The 24974-nt window shown below is 48.6% G+C and overlaps 1 protein-coding gene across 1 annotated transcript in view; it reads right to left on the bottom strand.

Annotated features, from left to right (window-relative positions):
• The window catches only part of MYO18B (myosin XVIIIB), a 231565-nt gene that overhangs the window by 51123 nt on the left and 155468 nt on the right, over positions 1–24974 (bottom strand). Inside the window, exons 34-38 of the mRNA XM_064577697.1 lie at positions 21640–21753; positions 20211–20327; positions 17929–18012; positions 16809–16946; positions 14386–14571 (exon numbers count right to left, since the gene is read on the bottom strand). Coding sequence (XP_064433767.1) covers positions 14386–14571; positions 16809–16946; positions 17929–18012; positions 20211–20327; positions 21640–21753 — 639 coding nt within the window. The remainder of the gene's footprint in view (positions 1–14385; positions 14572–16808; positions 16947–17928; positions 18013–20210; positions 20328–21639; positions 21754–24974) is intronic.

Below are 24974 nucleotides of genomic sequence, written 5' to 3'. Positions count from 1 at the left end.
ATCATAGCAGCTAAAATGCAAACATAATTATTAGACTCTAAATGCAGTATCCTTGACTTGCAGTCTTTCATGATGGCCCGACATTAAGCCACAATGTAAACTGCTCCCTCTAACAACGGAAGTGTGTACACAGACTGTAGATGCGTATACTTGGGGTTTTCCAGCCAAGGCAGTGCTTTATGATGAACGTGGGGTGGGCTGAGCCAGGGAAGGCATTTGGGGGTGGGAGGGCTCTGGTAGAAACAGATGACAGCAGGACCATCCTTGGGAAACTGAGAGTGGATACACTTTCAAATGAGCTACAAAAACATGTGTGTCACAGAACCCATCACCGTGGCTGGGGCCAAAGGAAAGCCTTCAGGCAGCCTTCTTTACTCCTGCACGTTTTTTAGCAGGGGTGAGGAAGTGGATACTAGGGAGACCTATTATTTATTTCCCTTTCAAATGTGCAAGACACTCTTTAATCTCCTGACTACCTTATAACCCATTTTATAGATGAGGAAGCTAAGACTCAGAGAAGATAGGTGACATGCCCCATAGTCTGGAAAGGCTAGAGCCAGGATTTAGGTTTAGCTCTGCCATCTGTCTCCTATTCCACTTTTCCTACTAATAGAGCTTAGAACAGGAGTCAGCAAACCACAGCCTGTGGGCCAAATGTGGCCCACTGTTTTTTTTTTTTAAATAAACTTTTATTGGAACACACATGCCCATTCATTCGTGTACTATTTTTGGCTGCTTTTGCATAACAATGTGCAGAGTTTTGTGACAAAGTGTATAGGCTGCAAAGTCTAAAATATTTACTCCCTGGCCCTTTACAGAAAACATTTGCTGATCCCTGGCAAAGAGCATCCAATTGCTACCTGGGCACAACCTCGGGAGGTTTTGCCAGGCTCTCAGGAAGAGGTGAAAGCCATCTTCTTTCCTGAATTCCTTTCTTTTTGTTTGCTGAGAAGTGACATCAGTCTTCTTTTTTTCTCTCCACCCACCAGCCAAGGCTGGAGCCTAAAGGATTCCCCCCATGAGTATTTGTTTATAAGCCTCTCTCCAGCGGGACGCTTTGTCTCCAAATCACTGCCAAACTTAATAACAGCATCGACCACGTCATCTCCCACCAAAAACATACGGGAAACCTAGCTCTGCTGCCCAGCTGGGTGGATGTCAGCTGTGGAGAGCTGCAAATTGCCTAAACAAGAACAGATGTAGCTTGTTTTTGCCTTTCTTTTTCTATTTGAAAACTTTTCGGGGGGGAAGATGAGAATGCCGTTAGGGAAATGGATGTGTTGATTCTAATTATCTGAGCGGGCGGCCGAGGTGACTAGCGGCAGTATGGGCTCTGCATCATTTACCTGGAATGCAGCCAAGGCAAGGCTGGGGAAAGGGCAGAATTCCAATGAAGCCAGTGCCCAGGACACTGAACAGAAATAAGGAGGCATCCATGAACCCACGGTTACAAGGGAGGACGGCACATGGGGGACAAGTTTCTCAGAATTGTCAAACTGGAAATCATCCAACCACTGGCCTAGGCTTCCACTTCTGTTCTGAAACTCAGAGTTGGCCTGCTCTCAAAGGGTCTCTGAGGTGCTGTCTGCTCTGGGTCTCATTCTTGGGGTGATGATGATGATAGTGATGATGATGATGGTGGTGGTGATGGTCATGATGATAATCATGGTAGTGATGATGATGGTGGTGGTCATGGTGGTCATGATGATAATCATGGTAGTGATGATGATGGTGGTGGTCATGGTGGTCATGATGATAATCATGGTAGTGATGATGGTGGTGGTGATGGTCATGATGATAATCATGGTAGCGATGATGATGGTGGTGGTCATGATGATAATCATGGTAGCGATGATGATGGTGGTGGTCATGGTGGTCATGATGATAATCATGGTAGTGATGATGATGGTAGTGGTGATGGTCATGATGATAATCATGGTAGCGATGATGATGGTGGTCATGATGATAATCATGGTAGCGATGATGATGGTGGTGGTGATGGTGGTCATGATGATAATCATGGTAGTGATGATGATGGTGGTGGTGATGGTGGTCATGATGATGGCCATTATGAGGATGATTGTGCTGGTGGTGATGGTCATTATGGTGGTGGCAATGATAACTGGGAACATCATGATGACGGTGGTGGTGGGGTGATGAGGATCATGATGGTAGTGGTAATGACGGGGCAGTGATGTTGACGATAATGGGGGGATAGCGGTGGTGGTAATGATGACGAGGTGATGGTGGTAGTTAGTGATAACAATAGTGATGATGACGATGATGATGATAACAATGGTGATGGTGGTAGCAGTGATGATGATTGCTATGGTCTGAATGTTTGTGTCTCCCCCACCCCAAATTCTTATGATGAAATTCTAACCCCCAAGGTGAAGGTATTCGTAGCTTTAAGAGGTGATTAGGTCACGAGGGTGGAGCCCTCATGAATGGAATTACTGCTTTTATAAAAGAGGCTCTAGAGAGCTCCCTAACCTCTTCCACCATGTGAGGACACAACAAGAAGGTGCCAGCTACAAACTAGGAAGAGGGCCCTTACTAAAACACGACCATGCCGATGCCTCGATCTTGAACTTCCCAGCCTCCAGTGTTGTCAACCCTAAATTACTTTTGGCTAAATGCCACCTCATCTGTAATATTTTGTTATAGTAGCCCAAATGGACTAAGACAGTGTTCATGGTGATGACAGTTAAGTTTGCTTTGCACCAGCCACCATGACAAGCATTTAAACACATTGTCTCATTAAATCTTCCTCCCAGTGTTCTGAAGGAGTTGCAGTGACTATCCCCATTTTATAAGAGAACAGAGACACAGAGAAGGTGAATGTCTTGACCAAAGTCACACAGGAGGGAAATGATAGGACTAAGATTTGCGTCTAGATCTCCTTACTTCCTTATCTTGCCCTTCTGGCAAGCTCTTTCTTCATTCAACATGCATTTTTTTTTCATGCCTTGTATGTGCCCAGCAATGTTCTAGGGCAAAGGTGAGCACATTTTTTTTTTTTCTGTAGAGGGCCAGATAATAAATATTTGAGATTTTATGGGCTGAGTGGTCTCTGTCTCAGTCACCTCTGCCACTGGAGTGTGAAAACAGCCATAGACAGTACATAAAAAGTGGTGACTATGTTCTTTTTTTTTTTTTAAGATTTTATTTATTTATTTGAGAGAGAGAGAGAGTTCTAATAAAGCTTTATTTACAAAACAAAACAAAAACGGAAGACAGGCCAGATTTGGCCTGCGGATTACAGTTTGCTGACCTCTGGTCTGGATCATGGGATGGCAAGCGGAGTTTTGTGGTGTGGCCTCAGGGGCCAGGGTAAGAATGGGGGAAGCCTGATGGGAGGGCTCTTCTTTGATTTACCACAAATCTGCTTTAGCTATGGTTTTAAAAGGGGGTGGGACGTGGGCTATTAAAACAACAACAACAACAACAACAACAACGTGGTACCCTCCGGACACTCCTTGCTGTCTCCCAGCTGAGAGAAGCAAAAGGGTGCCTCTTTGCATCTCCCCAGAGATAAGGTGACACATCTGGAATCCACATCTGGAATCTGTGGTAGGTACAGAATCCACCTGGAAGGCACCAGAGAGAGGGAGGGTTCCACAGGGATTTTGTCGCCTGCGGAAGGAGTGATTTCTCAGCACTGCAGTTTGCTTAACCAGACATGGAATTTCTACTGGTCTGAGTCTGAGGCTGGAAAAGCCTCAGATGGGATAAAGGAGCCTAAATAGCTTCCGGTTTGAGATGCTGCGACCCTGTGCAGAGGTCATGGGGTGCAGGGGTGTGCTCCTTCCAAAGGAGGCTGCCACCATGACCCACCCAAACCTCACAGCTCCATGACCACCGAATTCTAGTCTTGCACACTGTCTCAGCAGCAAGGACGTTAGAGATGAACCGATCCATTTTACAGAAAGAGAGAAAGGGAGCCCCTGCTCAGGGAGAGGCCTGACCCCAGGTCACACAGCCAGTAAAAGGTACAAGTGGGATTCCTGAATCCAGGCCCCCCGGCTTCCAGGCAAGCTCCTCCCATTAGAGGAGCTGTTCCCTTGGGGAGCAGGGAAAGGAAAATCAGGCTGCTCCCCTTCTGGATTCCTTTCCCCTTTCTTTGATCTGTCCTACTTATGGGACCTCCCAGCTGCAAGAGCCACAGAAAAGATGTAAGACAGAAAGGGGAGAAAAGTCGAGGGAGAGACAAGAGAATAAGTAGAGAAGAGAAAACATAAAGAGAACCTGGGGCAGAGCAGAGGAAAGCCTGTGAAGGTCAAGCAAGGCACACAGACAGGGCCTCGGCAGTGGGCTCTGCCCTCCAAGGGCTTCTCTCTGGAATCCATACCTCGTCCTTCCAGTTTTCCTTGAGGGAACTCTTCTTCCCCTAATCTCCATCAGCATGGTTAGGATAGGGCTGACTCTACCCCCGGATGCAGGGCTGGGCACATCTTCCAGAACCATCCAACCAGAGACTACCCCCTTCTGGCCCTGGTGCTCGCTTTAGGGATGGTCAGGGACCCCAAGCCAGGCCCATCAGAATCAGTGAGATGCCACTTCTGGACTTCTGTCTGAGATGTTGGGTGCAAGGAACCGTCTTATCACTGAGGTTAATTTGCTGATCATTTTTCAGCCTGACTGCTGCCCCTACGAAAGAAAAGCCTTCCTGAGAATGGGGATGGAGAGGAGGGTTCAGCCAGTGGTGTCCTGGTGAATATTTAAAACTGGCTGGGTGGGAATGGAGGAAGCCCTGGTTTGGAGCATTTACCAATTTCCATGGTATAAATTCTCCTTCAATCGCTAATGTCAATCTTCCAACCTGACATCCTCAAGCACACAGTTAGGAAAAGATGTGCACAATTAGCTCTGATGAGCTGGGGTGAGTTGGCCCTAATACACTGCATTCAACCCGTCAACATCATCTGAGCCCCTGAGTTCCACTGGACCTGAAATCAGAGGTCACTAGATTTTCCATTGGATGAACCAATACATTCCCTTTCGCTTAAGCCAATTGGAATTTTGTTTGTCACTTACAACCCAAAGTGCCATAATTTAGACCAGTTCGCTCATCCTTTCCTGCTACGTTACACTTGCAATTCCAAACCAGCCATTTCTCCCAGTAAAAACCATTTTCTTTCCCACTTTTTGTGCCTATCCTCAAGTTTTGAGGTCTCCTTCTGCCTTCTCATTGTTTAAGCTCAGCCAAAATAAAAAAGGGCATCTAAAAGAGATGAATCACCCTTCCAACCAAATCAGTGTGTGGAATCAGAACATCGAGTCTGATTTGGGACCCCCTCGATTTCCTTGGGACCACTATCTTCTGAAGATGTCTAACCTTGCCAGTGATCCTGCTTTCAATCGTGAAGATTAACCTTCCCGAGCCTCTCTGACATGCAATTAAGTGAAGCATAATCTCATCTAAACAATTTGAATTGGATTTATTTGAATAATTTAATGTACACCTGCAACATTCAATCAATACCTGCCCCCCCTTCCTTCTTAACATAATTAACTTTGCACAGTTAAGTTACTCTAATTTCCAGCAAGTCTGAAGTGACAAAAGTTCAATCGGTGAAGTCTCAGGGGACAAGATTAGTATCTACTCTTCAGTTCACCATCTCAACACTCCATGCATTATTTGTAATTGGTATTAGCAACTTTAAATTCTGATTAATTACAGGAGAGCCTGTTCTCAATGCAGAAACAAAGCCACAAGTTGGGGAGTAATAGACCCAATTATTCCTAGGTAGGCTTTCTGTAATAGATTTTATTATCAAGATATCTCATCTCAGAGGCAGACGCAAAGGAACTCATTTCATTAGACGATACCACCTCTTGAATTGAGACAAGCACATTCATCATTTGGGATAAAGATGGCTTGGAAGAATTCCGTCCCAGAAACGTGTCTGAGGCTAGTGGCATGGGGTCCCACATCCTTTTCAGGACCAAGTTTCTTTTGTAGAGAAACCTTTGTAGGGAGACAGACAGGAGCCCATGGTGCCCGGAAGGGGGCAATGATATAAATACCCACATCTCTCTTTGCTAGCTCACTGAGAATGCAGGAGGCCATGATGGGTGGGAAGTGAAGCAGTCTGAACAGGGAGTTTATAAACGTGTTGGGCCATTTTGGATCACACTGAAATAACAGGGCAGTAATTAGGAGAGCTATCTTCCTATCAGAGGAGCCATAAGAGGTATTATTTACACCCTGCTCATGGCCCCAAATGCCCTCCATATGGAATGCCTCTTTAAATACTTCAGTTCCCAGCCAAAATAATTCATCTTTATGCTCTGAAGTTCCCGGTCATTTGCAGGAGGAAAACACAGAGAGTTTTTTTTTGTTTTTGTTTTGTTTTGTTTTTGCTTTATTTTTTAAAGAAAACCCTTAAATCGGGCTTTGGTGAATGCCTCCTGGCAAAGCAGTGAGAGAGGGCTGTGTTTCCAAACTACAGTTTGGAAATATGGGTCTTTGGGTGGCCAAGAAAACCCAACAAGAGAAACTGAGAACGAACATGAAACTAAGGTCCTTACCAGATGTGGCCAGATTCTCAGAAGACAGGAGGAGGCGGACAAGAGGGAAAGATAAAGGAGCTCGCGTGATGGACACAGCGAGAACATGGGGTGAACCACTCAGAAAAGAGTAGATGGGGTCATACCCATTTGATACACTAAGGCAAAGACCTTCCGATGACAGAGTTGTGACAGTGAAGTCATTTCACTTAAAAAAAGAGTCCGTGAATCATGAGGTTTGATTTAAGAGCCTTTGGACCCCAAAGCTACCCTCTTTCCACTCGACACCATAACCTCCTAACTGGGGCATGGTGACCCCACCCCAAGGAGACTCCAAGCAACTGGTGTTCAGGAAGGGGTTCCTACCAGCATGCATGAGCCAACTGTTAAATTTTCCAGAACTTTGCAGGCCGGTTGTCCAACACAGCTACCATTAAGAATTAAACGGTACAAACTTATAAGTCAATAAATCATATTAAAAACAAAGGAAACCACACACTCAAAATGCATTGCTTCCTAATTATTTTAGCACCATTTTACTATCATCCATGCTTTTAAAGTGTTTGGTCTCTATCCTACATTGAGGGTGGCCTCCCAATTCTGCGTTCAGTGACGTCATGTTGTTAGCTTGCAGTCAGCCCTGGTGGGGGATTTGAGAAAACTATACACCAGGACTCACCTGCTCTGGAGAGCTGATTGTTAAACTCTTGCTAGCACATGACTGGCCCAAGCTTTTCTCCTGGGAGTGCCTTCCCAGACCCAAATTCACTCCAACCTCTCGATCACATCAAGGAGAGGTCTCCTCCTTACAGGGAGTAGGGAACCCCCCCACCCCAGTTCAGAAGACAGCCAAGACCCTCATGGCTAGCCCACCGTCTGTTTCAGGCCTCACCTTCTTTCCACTTCTCCCCCACCCCAAAGGTGGAAAATACACCCCCAAGTAACACCCAATAAATAATTCATGGGCCATATATAATTGATGTTGGATTTAACAGAAGTAGAGCCGTAAGTGGTTGTCTATTAACTATTTATGATTTTGCCCGGGTGGCTGACAAGCCAGGCTCAGTGAGGAGATCACACCCATGCTCCCATGTTTTATTTAAACATTATTAAAAGTACACAGTCTGCAGCAAGGCCTTCCATTCTGCTCAGAATTAGGTTCTGCTGTGAAGTCACCTCTGGGGCAGGCCTAAATTTGGGACTGGGTTTTACAGACATCACTCTTGTCCTTTCCCTCTGAGTGTAGGGTGTTAAGCTGCCCTCCTCCTCCTGTCCGTGAATTCCTCTCCTCCCAATGTGCATGCCCCTTCCGGTTTTTCTGTGACCTCGGGTACATCCCATCACCCCGCTAAGCCTATTGGGTCATCTGTAAAGTGGGGAGTATCATGAGTCTTGCCTTCAGAGTTACTGTGAGGGTCACATAAGAGCAGTGATCTCAGTGGGGATGCTTTTGCTTCCCAGGGCACATTGGCAATGTCTGGAGATATTTCTGATTGTGATGACTTAGAGTTGGGGGAGGGTTGGCATCCAATGGGTAGAAGCAGGGAGGTTGCGAAATATCCTACAAGGCATGGGCCAGCCCCCCCAACAGACAATTATCCAAACCCCAAAGTCAATAAAGTCTAGACTATAGAATCAGAACCAAATATTACTTTTTATGACTCAATTTAAAATATATATATACTCGAATGAGGAAATACTGTGTGTCTAAAACTTACTGAGTAGGAGAATGGGTTTGAGTTGGTCAGATTCTGACTCTGCCACTTGCTGGGAATGTGACTTCGGCGAAAGTGCTTAGGCTCTCTGGCTCTTAGTTCCTTTTTTGGTAAAATAGGAATAATTTGCTCAAAAGGAGAGGTTGGAATGAGAGAACCCATGTAAGTGCTTAGCCCAAGGCCCAGCATGCAGTAAGTAATAAACAAGCACTAACTCCCCCCAACATCACTAACCATCCACCATCATGGGCATGGGATGGGATGGGGAAGTAGAACCAGTAGATTTAGAATAAAGTTTAAGTAGAAGAAGAATCAGTTAGAGGAAGAGTGAGAGATGAAAGAAGAAAGAAACCTGTGATATCTATTAAGTCCCTACTGTGTGCTATCATTGGGCACCTTTAGATAAATCATCTCATTTGAGCCTCAATACCAACCAATGAGATCGGCTGCATTATATCCACCCCCCCATTGTACAGCTGGTGAAACTGAGGTCCTGCCATGTTAACTTAGCTGCCCAAGCTCTCTGACTCCAAGTCCAGTGCTCTTTCTAATGTCCTGTAAGTGAGCTGAAGAGTGTCTCCCCAAAATTCATGTCCACTGGGAACCTCAGAATGTGACTTCGTTATAAACAGGGTCTTTGCAGATGTAATTAGTCAAGATGAGGTCATATGGGATTGAGGGGGTCCTAAATCCAATGACTGGTGCCCTTATAAGAAGAGGAGAGGACACAGAGGCAGAGAAGGGAAAGAAGCCATGTGGACACAGAGGCCAAGGTTCAAGTTATATTGCCACAGCCAAAGAACACCCAGAGCCACCAGAAATTGTAGGAGGAAGAACGGATTCTCCCCTACGGCCTTCAGAAGGACTGTGGGTCCTGCCAACACCTTGATTTCAGACTCTGGCCTCCAGAACTGCGAAATAATAAATTTACGTTGTTTTAAGACAACCAGTTTTTGGTAATTCGTTATGGTAGCCCCAAGGAGCTGTGCATCCTTGCTCCACCCACACACACAAGTCAAAGCAATTATTTGGCGGGGTGAGAGAGAAAGAGAGACAGAGGTGACGTGTCTGAACCTACACACATGGCGGACAGGTGAGAGCTGAAGCAGGTGTAGGGGTGGGAGGAAGGGATTCTGTAGCTGGCATTCAACAGAGGAGCTGCAATGAGAAAGAAGGAAAAGAGAGAAAGGAAGAGGAGGTGAACAGAGTCGGTGTTTATGTCCCTGACTGTGGTGTGTCTCTGCCCTTCTGGAAACCCAGACATTGCCTAACACACAGCAGGCATTCATTAGACACTTCCTGAATGCAGGTGTGAAGAGGCCACGATGAACAGCATCGGACAACTGTTCTTCCAAAGCCGACAACTAATACCGCCTCATCGTTCGAGACACCCATGTGGTGCATCCTCCACGCACTCTTCTCTGCGTCTCCTGGTTATACCAACCCACTTCCTCCTCTGCCCACACGTCCCGTCTTGTATCAGAACAATTTAGGGGTGCCTGCATCTCCTCCTCTTGATCTTGAGATCTCCAAGGGCACAGTTCCTGGGCCATTCATGTCTGCATGATGGGGTGAACACAGGGGGAGGTGGGAAGAGAGAGGAGGTGCTCTCCCCCATCCCTAGTAAGGGGTGGGGATAACAGTAAGGACTTCCTGGAGGTGGGACCTGACTTGAGTTTGAAAGTTGAGTAGGCAGCAGAGGGATGCATGGGAACAAAGATGGTGAGTCAAGAAACAACATGGTGCTGGGGCCTTTCATGCTTGAGTAGAGCATGCAAGGTGATAAGCAGGCAACCAAAGGCAGAAGGATCCACAGAGGCTAGATCTCAGAGGCTCTGGGAAGGAGCTGGGATGTGGTTCTGAAGACAGTGGAGAGCCACGGAAGATTTCTTAGCTTGAAGAGCAACCCAGTAAGACGTGTCCCTTCTGGAAAGATCTTCTGCAGGGATGAGCCAGAGTGGAGGGAAAGTGGGGAAACAAGTTGGAAGGTAACTATAGAGCCCCAGACCAGAGGGGATGGGGCTTAATTAAACACAGTGGAAGCAAGGATGGGAGGAAGATGGGAGGGGATGGATTTTTAAAATACCCAAAGAGAGTAAAACAGCAGGCCTGGCCATTAATCTGTGTAAGCCAGAGAGGGACAGGCCACTGGAATTTCTGGCGTGGGTCACCAGGTGGTGCGCTAAGAGTAAGCAGAAGTCTAATCTATGTTTTCCAAGGCCTGGGAAGTTTTTGAAAAAGACACCTGGCTCAGAGGAAAGTTGAGGTTAGGGAGTGAGGCCAAGGTGCTGGAGGGTAAACCCAACAGGTGCGGCCTCCAGAATAGGTGCATCTGGCAGAAAGCAGGCAGAGGGTAGGTCTTCCTGTCACCATCAGCCCTTCCAGCTGCCCTTGACCTCCCTCAGTTACCCTGCCCCAGGATTGAGGTGGTTTCCCCTGGGCTCTGTAACTATTGAAAAACAACAGGACATAAATCCACAGATGAGCTGTCTCATCGCTCCCATGACAAAGGGACTTGAATGATTTAGAGCCAGAATATTCTTTTTCTCCATAACGGCTCCTGGAGTCACCAGGAATAGTACATTTACTAAAATTAATGGCAAAATCTCATTTTTCTTTTTTCCGGGAAGAGAAGTTCCATTGGCGGGGTAATTGATCCTGATCTGGACGTGCCGGTGAGCCAGCTAGGGGCGTAAATCATTCACACGAAACAACTCGCAGCCCTTTAAACCAACACCAACAGTGACAAATGGCGCAGTCTGGGACAGGCGGAGGGAACACAAAACGGAGATCCATCACCATCCTTCCCGCTTCTCACCGGGGCCCAGCGGGGGTGATCTTTTCGGGGGTCTCCCATGGCAGAGCCATTTCTCAGCAGGATTGGGCCGAAAGGGCAGGGTGGGGTCACGGTGACAGCTTTAGAGCTGGACACATGGGGACGCCCATTCCCACCTCCGCCACTCCCAACACTTCAGCCCTGGGCCAAGCGCCTCATGTGTCTGCCCCCCCACCCACATTCTCCACCTGCTGGGCTTGGTATCAATGTGAAAGAAAACCACATCTGCAAAGGGCCTAAGCTTAGCATGAATGAATGAATGAACGAATGAATGAACGAATGCATGCATGCATGCAGGCTTGGACTGGGGAGTTAAAAAATTCATTCTATCCCTCCCAGGGAGATTTGAACTTAAAGCATGGGAAGTGAATGTATAAAATACACGAATAATGGCCTTTGCGATATCTCTCCATTCAGTGTGAGCTCCCTGAGGGCAAAGATGTGTCTTGTTCCCCGCTAGATCCCCAACACTGAGCACCGGGCATGGCCCGTGGGAAAAACTGAGGCTACCTAGCTCACGAAGGAAAGGACCAGAATGCTGACTGCCTTGCAGGCTTTTGGTAAAATTTATTAGAGAATGCATGGCATGGGGCAGCTGTCCCTTTGTCTTACAGGGGACGGAAGAGAGCAGATTGGTGGCATGGACGTGAACCCGGAGAAGCCTGGGGAAGTACCAGGATGCCACACTGATGGGGGATGTGGGGGGACTCAGCAACTGAGCTGTGTTTTATCCACACTGAGTTTCTACAAAGCAGGGGCTTAATGATTCCTTGCCACTCCCCACCAATGCCCACTGCTGCGCCATGCCCATAGTTGGCGCTGAATAGACAAATGTTGATGGTGACAGGAAGACCTACCCTCTGCCTGAATTAGTGAATAAATTATACAAGAAAAGAGGATATCCTCTCTTCTCCCAGTGGAAATATCCCAGGCCCTTAGGCAAGGGGTGTACTCGAGGGCAAATAGGTTGGTGAGTGTGGGATATCCACTATTAGGAAGGGTCGGCCAGCCTGACATCGTCCTTCTGAGCCTTGCTAATCCACAGAATCCCTGAAGAAACAAGAGGTGCGTGATCACTGCAGAACACCAGCTAGGCAAGAACATGCTCTCCTTTCTTGTGGCAGGTTGAAGGGTGGCCCCTAAAACCAAAAATCCTCCTAGAACCTGCCGATGTGAACTTATTTGGGGGAAAAAAAAACCCATGTCTTTATGGATATAATTAAGGTAAGGATCTCAAGATAAAATCCACCTGGATTCAGGGTGAACCCTAAATTCAATTATAGGTGCCCTTATAAGAAAAAGCAGAGGGGTATTTGAGACACACAGACGCAGAGACAACAACCATATGAAGACAATGGGAGATACTGGAGAGATGAGACCACAAACCAAGGAATACCAGAAGCTACCAGAATCTGGAAGGACAGAGAAGGATTCTCCCCTGGAAACTTCCGTGGGAGTGTGTTGTTGCCCACACCTTGATTTCAGACTTTTGACCTTCAGTCAAATTTATTCTGTGAGAGAATAAATTTCTGTTGTTTTAGGCCACCCAGTTTTTGCTACTTTGTTAAGGCAGCCCTAGAAAATACACCACCCAACCACAGATATGCCAAAACAAGGGGAAGATTACAGTCTCGGTAAACTTATGCAGCATCTTGCCATCAGAAAATAGAGAATGATGCAGGTCTTGTGTCAGCATACACACAAGCATCGTGCTTTACAGTTTTTTGTTTTTTTTTAATTCATATATGGGGGTTGCTCTATAATCTTTTCAGTTTGCAGGGCCTTTAAAGATCTTAACCTGTCCCTGAAAGTGGGGATAGGGAAAGGAAAGGGAGAAGGGGAGGAAGGCGCGGAGAGAGAGGGAGAAAAGAACAAAGAAAAGAGGAAGAAAGCCACTGTTTGATCTGGCCAGCACGCCTGGGTGTCTGGCCAGCTAAAGAAGACATCAGAGGAGACAGACAGGCTGGGATTTTCTCTCGCTCCCAGCCAGAGTGGGCGGGAGGGGACCTCAGCTGCATGAGAAACAGGGCTGGTGAATGAGGAAGTCATCCTGTCAACTGGAGGAAAGAGACTTTCTCTCTCCCTGGCCATGGGAGGTGAAGAACTGCCAGTCTTAGCCCTTGGACTTTGTCTGGGAAACTAGGTCTCTGTGCAGAACCTCACCTCCCCCCACACGACAGCCACGCTGATGGCTTGTCAAGGGCAAAGCTGATGAGAGGGGCCCCGGCAGTGGCAGGCAGTGGCCCGAGAAATATACTTGCTGCAGGCGGACAAGTTGGTGAGACCTGTCACAAAACCAGAGTGGACAGGGCGGGAAGGAGATAAAGATGGTGATTTAGGGACCTTCTGGCCAAGTCTTGGCAGGTGCTGGGTTGTCTCAGTGAAGGCTCTCTGATGCTGGGCAAAGGGGGTGCCAGATGTCTCCCAGGTCCCAGAAGCAGAAACCTGGAGTCTTAGGGATATCGGACCTCACGGGGAAAAGGAGGAGCCAGCTCTCTCAGAGGCCCTGTGATTCCTGCAGGAAACTCTGCTCGGAAAAATACAGTGCATGACGGGAGAGAACTTCCCGCTGGACAGGAAACACATTTTTATCTTTTCCCCCCTTTTTCTTCCCTATGAAATTTAGTAAAATGCCAAACTCTACAATTTACGGATTTTTATTTTTTCATTATTATACTTTCTTTCTTTTTTTTTTCCCCATCTTGATGGGAAAGAGATTTTTAAGTGTTGCTTGGACCACAGTGGGAGCAAATCATGGTTTAGTCAATAAAAGCACAGACTACAGTGTTGGACGGGCCTGGGTTTAAATTCTTACTAGTGTGTAGCCTTGGGCAAGTGAATGTACCACTCCGAGCCTTGATTTGGCATGTTGATGGCCCCTTGCCTCAGTTTCCCCATCTGAAAAATGGGGATAATATTCTGACTTTACAGGGTCCTTAGGAGGATTTTATGATATGGATGGTAAGCCTCCATGCAAGGTGGACATTTAATCAACGTTGGTTCCTTCCTCTTCCCACGAGGCTGACGTGCCCTTGGAGTGGAATGTGTGAGGCAGGAGAAGAAATTCTGGAATCTGAAATGCACACGTGCTGGGTGGACATCCAGCAGCGGTGAATGCCATTGGTCCACTTTGGGCCCGCCCCCAGAGTCCGCAGCCAATGGCAGCGTCGTTTCTCTGCCCATCCCCTTCTGGTTTCTCCCTGCTTCCCAAAGGCCCCCAGAGTGCAGCCCTGGAGGGGGCTCCCATTCAGAAAGCAGGAGGGCACTCCTGCACCCGAAATCCTCCATCAGATGAGAGCCAGCGTTGGGGACAGCACTCACCAGCTCCATGCACCTGCGGCTGGCCTCCGCCTCGCGTTGCACCAGCTCTTCCATGTCTGCCTTCAGCTCCTGCAGGCGCCGCTGGTAATACTCACTGCTCTCCCGTTGCTGGGACTCGGACTTGGCCGCCTGAGTGAGCTCCTCGCCCATCTTGATCAGGCTGTCCCGAAGCCGGATCACCAGGACCTGGAGTCGGAGCGGGGAGCACACATCCATCTTGTTAATAGAGGCCAGGGGCAGGAGACAGGGGGCTCTGGGGAGGGAAATCCTGTGATGAGTCTCTGTGCATTTGTATAAGGTCATCAGGATGATAATCCTGATTTCTGATACAGAAATGAACTTACTTTAAAAACCTAGCCAATGAGGGGCGCCTGGGTGGCTCAGTTGGTTAAGCGACTGCCTTCGGCTCAGGTCATGATCCTGGAGTCCTTGGATCGAGTCCCGCATCGGGCTCCCTGCTCGGCAGGGAGTCTGCTTCTCCCTCTGACCCTCCCCCCTCTCATGTGCTCTCTCTCTCTCATTCTCTCTGTCTCAAATAAATAAATAAATAAAATCTTAAAAAAAAATTAAAAAAAAAAAAAAAACCTAGCCCATGATAACTGCTATACCGAGAGACAGCCTAGCATCTGCACGAGCACCCTGGCTTTTGAATACGCTCTAGGTTCAATCCTCACCACTACCTCTTTCTGGCTGTGTGCCCTTGGGCAGGTTATTTAACCTCTCTGAGAGACAGGGATGATGACAGTATTTATGTCCCAGGGATGCTGTCAGAATTGGAAACGTTACGTTCCGCAGAAGGCTTAGCTCAGTGCCTGGCACATCGAACATTCTAGACAAGGGTTGGGAATTATTAATATTTATAGCAGCCCTCATCGTTCTATGAAGCTGTGCAGTGGGGAGCACACCACGTTGGGAAATCAAAACCCCTTCCCCAGTATGGGTTTTGGGTTCCCGACTTGTAAAACGAGGAGGTTTGATCAGAAAATCTTCCATGAATGAGCCTCAGCTCTAAAGCTTTATGGCATTTTCCCTTTTCTGGGGGGGAGAAGCCAAGGGGACACAATGAAACAGTAGAGAGGAAGAAGCTGTGGGCATCACCATTGCTATAGAAAACAAACCCAAATGCTGTTCTGCAGAATTCATTAGTTGGCCAACAAGCCTGGAGCCAGTCGATTCTGATGGGCAAATACTTGAGTGTTGACCTAAACCCGAGCCTGCATGAATATTTTAGGGCCTTGCTCAGGACGGTCGCAGAGCCCCTCTCCAGATCAGAGACTGAATAATGGTCTAAAAGAAAAGCTTTACTCTTCAATTGCCCTTCGCCTTTCAAACGGAGTTTAGCAACAATTTCAAAGGGCAGCAGGGGGGTTAAAAGGAAGAAAAGCAGTTCTCAAATGGTGTCCCCAAGGCACCTCATCTCAAGGACCTGGCAGTCTACGAAATTCAAATCATGATGGCAGAGGGGGGAAGTGAATTTGGACATAGAATCTGCCACTGAAAGTTTTTTTTTAATCGTAATTTTATTTTCTTCTCTACTATCACTTGACTGTGCCAGAATCAAGTTAAAAAATAAAAAAACAAATGAAAAATCTGATCGAGCCCGACATTATGTACACGAACTTCCAGGGGAGCGGCTAATGAGAAACAGCTTTGACAGTGGTGACGTCCACTGGGCGGTGGCTCGTGTCAGTGGCCCGCAGAGCTAAAGGTGAATGTAATCATTGAACCCTGCCCCAGCCCATCTATGTCTTACCTGCCCTTCTCAAGGTCCAGCAGTAATGCCACCTTCTCCTGGAAGCCTCCCTGATTCCCCAGCTTGAAAAGAACACCATCTCCCAAACCTCCCAGCCCTCTTTCCGTATTATGGGTCTTCATGTACATATTTCACCCACATCTCCTACAAAACTCTATGTTTCTGGAAAGCAGAATCTGCTTTTTTGTACATCTGTCTCCCATGTGCCTAAACCAGAGCCTGGTACACACTTAGTGCAAAATGGATTTCTGCTCAAAGCGAGTGTCATGTGCGTAAGTGCATGAGTGGGTGGATGGAGATGGGCAGAACAGGATCAGTGGATAAAAAGGTGGACAGACAGAGGGGTCAAGGTCTGAAGAAAGGGAAAGATCAGAGGAAGAGAAGAAACTGGAGAAAGGAAGGAAGAAGAGAGAGAAGGGGGATGATGGATGGAGGGGGACGGAGGTGGATGGAGGTGGGTAGGCTGGACGGATAGGTACCTATGAGACCTTGCGGTTGAAGGCAGGCAGAAAGTAGGGAGCAGAGAGGAGGAACATGGATGGGAGATGGAGGAGGAATATGGATCCAGAGAAAGGCATGAGCGGATGGAGGGATAGTCGGAGGACAGACAGGGCTTACACAAAAGCCCCACTGCTCTCGGCCTGAACAATATTTACACATCCACAAATACCTCAAATCTCTTAATCTGCACTTTCTGGAACTCCGTCTTGTTCTCCAGGTCACAGATGACTGCCTCCTGCCTGCTCACAATGGCTCGGTCCACGGTGGACTGCTCCAGGTACTCGATGCGCATCTGAGCCACCTGCAGCTGCGGGCGAACCCGAGACGTCCATTGGCCACCTGCTGGCCCCGAGTCCCAGCATCGAGACACATGCAGGACTCAGCCCCAGGCGCATCCACACCGCCTCCTTCTGGCTCTGGTAGTACACGTTCAAGGGACAAGCCCAGACTGCTGGTACCCTCCCACCAGCCCCTACCCCTGGGCCGCAGAAGCTGGAGGTGATGTTTCCTGTGTGTCTTCAGCATCCAACACAAGACTTTCAATCAGCAAGCTTCGGCATCCCAGGATGCAACCAAGAGTGGGCCTGGGAGCCAAGCACATGCATCAGAGTTCAAAGCCAGGCTCTGCCACTTTCCAGCAGGAGGCACCTGGGCAGGCCAGTTCCCCTCCTTGAGCTCATTCTTTCACTTTTGTGCGTGTGAGGATTGACGGCAATTAGTACCTGGTATATAATAAGTACCCAGCAGAAGCCCCATGCTGCTATTATTTTTGTGCTGTTGGTGTTACGCCTATGGACATTTGCTCGAGGCACCATCATGTAGGCAGAAACCCTAAGCAGGCACATGCAACAGTTCTAGAAGGGCTTTGAGAATTGCACGGATAAGAACAACCCTCTAGCTGATGAGTGAAATCCAGGGGTGTTTGGAAGAACCATAGCTTCAAAGGAGGATTTCACAAAAGACGAGGATCCTGTCTCACCCCGACCATCCCTTTCTCCTTGGAAACATTTCTCAGAGGAGGAAAATCTTGCACGGAATGGCTGATGAGTTTTGCTGCGCAGGGCATGTGTGGAGGCTGAACTAGCAAGAGCAAAAGTCTGTGTGTGTGTGTGTGTGTGTGTGTCTGCTGGGATTGTTCTCAATTCATTTGGTGCACAAGTGAAGTTGAGTGAGTGGGGATGGACAGATGGATGGATGGATGAGGGACAGTTTTCCAGGATCCAAACGGGGAGGTCCCAGAGAGACCCCTTCCCTTCCTCCCTGCCACGAGGGCAGCTCTGAGCACATACTTGTTCTTGAAGTTTGTGCTTCTCCTTCTTGGTTTCCTCCAGCTGTAGCTGCAGTTCTTGGATCTGCCCAATGTCAGTAGCAGACTAGTGAGACCAAAAAAAAAAAAAAAAGTCACCTTGAGACTTTGCTGGGAAACTACCGATGGCGAGCCCTTCTCCCCATCCCCACCCCCAGATGTCTAAGACTCTCAGAGCTTCCGTGACAAGAACTCGTTCCAAACAGTTACTGCTCACATCCTCCCCACATCGTCCATCTCCGTGTCTGCTGAGTCACTCCCATTATGTAAGCCCATGGCTTTGGTCAACCGCCCAGCACACTGTCAGACACTCTTGGGAGCCCAGACAGAAATGGGCTGGCCACAGCACCAGGGTCAGATTCGGAGGGAAGAGAATTCCCGAGGGTCAGGTGACTGGGATTCTAGACTTGGATACTGGCCTTGGCCTCTCTGTCCCTCAGTAGCCCCATCTGTAAAATGAGCTGAGAGTCTCTGCTTAGCTCCTCTACACAGAGTTTGTTCAGAGATGAAATGAGGCAGTGGAGACTATAAATGTCCTTAAAAAAAGTAGAACCAAACTGTTAAGTGTGATTATCTTGGAAGAGAGGAATTCCAGGGGGTGGGAGGGCCCTTCACTTTCTATTTTCCACATGTCTTTATTATTTAAATTATTTATTTATTTATTTATTTATTTATTTATTTATTTATTTATTTATAAAGATTTTATTTATTTATTTGACAAACAGAGAGAGACAGCAAGAGAGGGAACACGAGCAGGGGGAGTGGGAGAGGGAGAAGCAGGCTTCCCCTTGAGCAGGGAGCCCGACGTGGGGCTCGATCCCCGGACCCTGGGACCATGACCTGAGCTGAAAGCAGATGCTTAACAACTGAGCCACTCAGGCGCCCCAACAGTTGGTTATTTTTGTTATCATTATTCCTTGTTTGGCAGAAATTCCGTCAGATCTCATCTCGGTAGGATGCACTTGAAGTCTGGCAGGCAATGTACCATGGATCCCCTCTGGGGTATAACGTGGGGAAGATGCTCCTTACTCCTGGAGGGAGCTGCTCTCCCCCGTTATCAGAAACCTGCCAGGGATCCCCATCACTCATCTGCCTGTTCTACCCCAAAGCCTCTGCTGCACCCCATCTTACCATTGTGCCTCCTGACTGTATCCTGGGTCCATCCACCCACCCATGTCCACTCTACCTCCCCGGTACAAGCCGGCTGACCCTCTCCCTCCTGCTCTGACCCCTAAGAAACTTGCCAATAATTCCCATCACACATAAAATAAAATCCAAACTCCTCTCAGCCTATGAGCCCCTGATCTGGCCCTGCTCTGCTGGCCTCGCTGAGTTCATCTTGGGCCCACACTCCTCACTGGCCTCCTTCCAGCTTCTCAAATGTGCCACCTTAGGCCCTTTGCACATGCTGTTCCATCTGCCTGGAACATTTCCTGCAACCTTCACTATTCCACCCAACCGAATTAACTCTTGTTCCTCATCCAGATCTCCTTCTGAGAGCCACGTCCCCAAGGAAGCCCTCCCTGACCTCCAACCTAGGTCAAGATTCGCAGAACCGTGGTCATTTCCTCTCTGGACTCTAAGCTCATTCTGCAAGCGCCCCCTCTGTTCTGGGTGATTATGTGAGAAGGTCTGCTCAGCCCATGAAACCGCACGTGAACGCAGGGATGGGACGTGCTTTTCTTAACCCAGTATCCTTGGCATTTCACACATTACCTAACACATGGTGGAGGCACAGTAAGTATTAAATAAATGAATGGATATAGACATAGATGTATGGAGAGGTGGATAGATAGATGGAAGGACAGATGGGTGAATGGATAAGTGGGTGGAAGGATGGATGGATATATGGATGGATAGGTGAGTGGCTAGGTAGGTGGGTGGATGGGTGGGAGGACAGGTGGAATAATGGGTAGATGGGCGGATAAAAATGAGGATAGGTGAATGGGTGGACAGACGAGCAAATGAATGGTGGATGGATGAATATTTTGATGGGTAGTTAGAAGGGTCTATGGGAGGATGGACGTGTAGATATATGCATACATAAATCACAATTTTTCCTGGTGGAGATGTCTTCCAGGAATGCACACCCATCTGAAGGTGACACCCTCCTCCATTAGGACATGAAATCTCACCATTCCTATCTATCACTGTGGCATTTACCCCTCCCAGGTCCTAAGACCAGAGAGCGGCCCAACACCTTCTCAACATGCCCCACCTGCCGGGCCCAAGGCCGCCACACCTTCTAACACTCTCCATCAGTACCTGAGCAATGAGGTCCTTGTGCTTCTGCATGAGGTCGTTCAGGTCATCCTGGTCCTCGTCGATGCGCTTCAGCAGATCTGCTCTCTCAAACTGTAGTCGGTACAGCTGCTCGTCCACCTGGCAGGAGGCAGGACAAGGGTGGGGGTGGGGGGGCAGGAGGGTGGGTGGGAGGGGACAGCAGGGGCCTCATGAAGAGCAAAGTGGGGGGAGGGGCTCACCTGTGAGTGTGTCAGATAAGTGACCATGTACCTGAAAGGAGGTCATGGGTGTATCAGTGCATGGGGTGTGTGTGTGTGTGTGTGTGTATGTGTTTCAGAGCACACATGTGGCTGTGTGAATGCAGCATGTGTGCATGTGAATGGATAGATGTTTGTGTAAGCCCACATGGGCTCACATTTCATGTTCATTTGAAATGTGCCTGGGACACGCACGTGAGTACAAACCCCCGGAATCTCCCTGAGAACCGGGACTCTGTTCTGTTCACAGATATAACCCCAGTACGAAGCCTGCATACAGCAGGTGCTCAGTAAATATGTCTTGGGTGGATGGACAAAATTAGATGCATATTTTACCTAGGAGGGCATTTATTTGTGTGTCTGGTGATTTTGCAGGTGAGTGTGCATTCTTTTGTGTGTGTGTGTGTGTGTGCACGCGTGTGAATGTTTGTCGGCAAGTTCCTCTTAATCTGGTGCCAACAAAATCTGGAACAAAAGGTCCAGTAGGGATCTAGAGACAAGTGTTTCCCTGTAAGTCCATGCCTATACCTAAACTTTAGGATTTCACATGTGGTGTAAAAATTTAAGCCCACCTTGTATGCTCAGACAGGTGACTTAGAAACACACACCCAATTTTCACCAGTATATAAGATTCATAATATATGTTCATTTTCCCCCATTCAGTGGCAAGCACACAGTAGGTTCATAATAGACGGCTGGGTCCCTTATAGGAGTGAGTCTAAGTGGGCCCATGAGGGACACCCTTGTCTCCACTTGTAAGAACAAACATATACTAGCCCAATTATAATGACCAAGTCCCCTGTTATGGTGATGAGCACACAGTAGGACTACAACAGGTGCCTGGGGACCACTTACAGCAGTGAGCACACTGTGGGCACACTATAGACATTTTCGTTCCCAGGTAGGGTGCTGAGCAAACAATAGGCCCCTATTGAACGCATCCCCACAGTGCTGAGCACACATTAGGTCTACCTTTGCAGGGGTGAACACATAGTTGGCCCTCACGTATGCCCTTATACCTTTATAATGCTCAGCTCATAGGAGGATGTCTGTGCTCTCAGAGTATTGACCCAGGAAGTCCCCAATAAGTGCCCTTTTTCCCTCTTACAGTGCTGAGCACAGAGTGGGCCTACGCAAGTCCCCAGAGCCCTGAGCTGGCCCGGGGCCCCACAGCTCCAGGAAGGGACAGGTACCAGGCTCTTGCTCCGGGTCATGTTCTCCAGCTCGCTGTGCATGTTCTCCAGGTCCGCGGTCAGTGCCTTCTGTGTCTTCAAAGCATCCTCACACTTGGCTTCGCTCTGCTCCAGCTGCACCAGGCAGGAGGATGAGAAGACAAGAGCCTCGTGAGGCCGCCTCCTTGAATGCCCTTCCCCTCCGGCTCGGCCCCTCTCGGGTGGCAGAATAATTTACAGACGAGTCCCATGTCTTCGCAACTATTCATCAACCCACAACGAGGGGAAGCGGCTGTGTTTGCATCTGAGGCGGCCAGGTTGTGAGCTAACTCAAAATTGAACAGGCACTGTCCCATGAAATAAGGCTAGTCTGCTTTGGTGCCAGGAGCTGGGCCCCAGCTCCGCTCAGCAAATATTTGCTGACACCCACTTAATGCATGCAGGGAACAGTCAGCCTGGAGAGGGGGAGACAGGCAGGGACAGCCTCCTTGAGCAGCACAGGAAGGAAGGCATGGAGCCACTGGGAACACAGGATGAAGTCAGGGAAGGCTTCCTGGAGGAGGTGCTTGAAAGTCAGTGGGAACTCGCCAAGTAGCCGTTTCTTTTATTTTTTTATTTATTTTTTAAAAAGATTTTATTTATTTGAGAGAGAGAGAGAGAGAGAGAGTGAGCACAGCTGGGGGAGAAACAGAGGAAGAGAAAGAGGGACAAACAGACTCCCATCTGAGCGGGGAGCGGGTAGCCCGAAGCTGGGCTCGATCCCAGGACCCTGAGATCATGATGTGAGCCAAAATCAGACTGAGCCACCCAAATGCCCTCATATAGACATTTCTTAACCAGGTTTCAGGGTTGTACACCCCCTTTAAATGGTATGTAAACTATTTGCCATGTGAGCATTTTCTGGAAAATTAAGAGCCACTGACCTAAATAAAGTTTCTCTTTCTCACTCTTTTCTTTCTCATCCATTCACCCGCCTGCACACAGCAGGCCTCCTAGCTTAGCAAAGTGGGGCCATCTAATAGGTCCAAGTACCTACATGGCCCCAGAAGACAGACATTCCCTGCTGGAGAAAACCACATCTGGGCACAATCCCTAAGTCCATTCTGCAATTGGCAGTTTCCCCTTGATTTCCAAACCCTAGAATCTCTGAGCAGAAAACAGCCTCAGAAATCGCCTAAGGAAAACGCTCAGGGCTCAGAGAGGGACAGTGCCTTGCCTGAAGTCACACAGCTGCAAGGAGTGAAGACAGCCCCTTGTATTGTCCAGACTAGCAGACCTTCTCACTGTCAGGCCACTGCCCCTCCAAAACAGTTAATAATAGTAATGTTGGTGCTTCCAGACAAGAAAAAAAAAAAAAAAAAAAGCAAGCTAGTGTCCTCGTGAAATGACATGCATACAATCTCTGGTGCCTGAGGCCACCGAGCAAGTGAGGGGCCCCATTGATCTATAAAAGGAAAATAATTGAGCCAAGGTGGAGGCCACCCCAGGACAACTGGCCAAGGTCGGGGGGATGCTCTGTGGGTAGAGCCCACCTTGGGATCATTTTCATCTCCTTCCAAACTGGGCAGAGAATGTCTTCCCCAGAATATCAGGAGCTCAGCCCAGATGTTAGAGTAATAATAATGACAATGGAAGGTGGGGAGAATGGGGGTCACCACCAATTCGAATATCTCCTGTAAAGTGCCGAGGGAAAGGTTCTGCTTTCATTTTGACCTGTAATCCTCATCTTTGCGAGCTGCTAATATCCCCATTTTACACATGGGGAAATCGAGCCCCTAACCTTCTCCCACAGCTTTCTCACACTAACCTCTCGTTCCAGCCCCACTTCACTGCCGCAGCCATGATCCACAAACCCTTGGAAAATTTTCCAAGCCCCCAAGAACAATGTATTCCTGCAGCGAACTCAGCCCATTCCCTCAGTGTGGGGGCTGAGACACACGGAGAGTGCTGCGGAGCTGGGGGAGCATCATGGACAGGGCGAATGAGAAGTCAGGCACAGTCTTATCTTCCCGCTGGTGACCCCAGGGCCTCTGGCAAGGCAGGGAGGTGGCAAGGAGGACTCCCTGCAGGCAGAGGCCTGACTAAGGAGAGGCATTTAAGCTAAGACCAAAAAGATGCAAGGAGACAGCCATGTACAATTTGAGGAGGAAGAAACAGTGCCCTGAGTGGAGGCAGCAGCTGGTGCAAAGGTCCTGAGGCAGGAACAAGAACAAAAGTGAAAGTGGCACTGAGGGACAGAAAGGCAGCCAGTGTGGCTGGACTGCTGGACAGGGAGCGGAAGGTGGGGAGGACGCTGAAGGAGTGGATGGGGTCGGGGAGCACATTACTGAGGCTAGTGAGCAAAGTGCAACTTCATTTTCACTCTGTAGGGAAACCGTTGATGGAGGAGGAGGAGGAGGAGGAGAAGGAGGAGGAGGAGTAGAATGACCTACCCCTGGCTGCTGTGGGGAGGATGGGCTTTAGGGAACAACCCTGGAAATGGGGCAGCCAGTGAGGACACACCGTAGGGTGTGCCAAGAAGAAAACGTTTGGCGGGCAGGAGCAGGTGGGCCATCGTGGGAGGTGAGGTCAGGTAACTCACAGTGGAAAGGAGGCATCTTGCAGGCCCCCACTGCCAGGTCAAGCTGCCGGGCCCATGGCCAAGAGGCAAGCGAGAATTCCTGTCAGGAACCGAACAGTGTGGCCCCAAACAGGAGGACAGCACTTCCCATCTGCCGAGCTCCTCTGTGGGCTGAGGGTTTGGGCAGCATGATGCCCTGGTCCTCAGAGCCTCCCCGGAGCGAGAAGATTCTGTTTGTATCTCCATTTTCCAGGTGGTATAAGATGCCTGATTAAGAAATGCTCCTTCCATGGGGCGCCTGGGTGGCTCAGTTGGTTAAGCGACTGCCTTCAGCTCAGGTCATGATCCCAGGGTCCTGGGATCGAGACCCGCATCCGGCTCCCTGCTCCGCGGGGAGCCTGCTTCTCCCTCTCCCACTCCCCCTGCTTGTGTTCCCTCTCTCGCTGTGTCTCTCTCTGTCAAATAAATAAATAAAATCTTTAAAAAAAAAAAAAAAAAGAAATGCTCCTTCCTTTCCCCAATCTCCCTGGAGCAAGCTGAGAGCGGGATGATTCATCTCCGGGCAAAGATGGACATGGCTGTTGGTGTTATTCTTAGCTCCTTCTGGGTTAGGGATAGGATTATCTTGGCCCTGGTGGGTCTTGGCATTAACATTTGCACCTGCTACTGTCATTTGGGGACCATTTCCAGGACACTGTGCTCTGTCTTGCTTCATAAAAGCCCCACAAGACCTCTTGGGAGCAGGGCACCACCTTTAGGACCACCTGATATAGGAGGACACTGGGGCTCACAGAGC

This window comes from Mirounga angustirostris, unplaced genomic scaffold (assembly GCF_029215605.1).
Source record: "Mirounga angustirostris isolate CCGP_5_RB_7025 unplaced genomic scaffold, mMirAng1.0.hap1 SCAF_14, whole genome shotgun sequence".
In the NCBI taxonomy this organism is placed as follows: Eukaryota; Metazoa; Chordata; class Mammalia; order Carnivora; family Phocidae; genus Mirounga; species Mirounga angustirostris.
The sequence above is the reverse complement of the archived record's forward strand: the minus strand, read 5'-3'. Positions and strand labels throughout refer to the sequence as shown.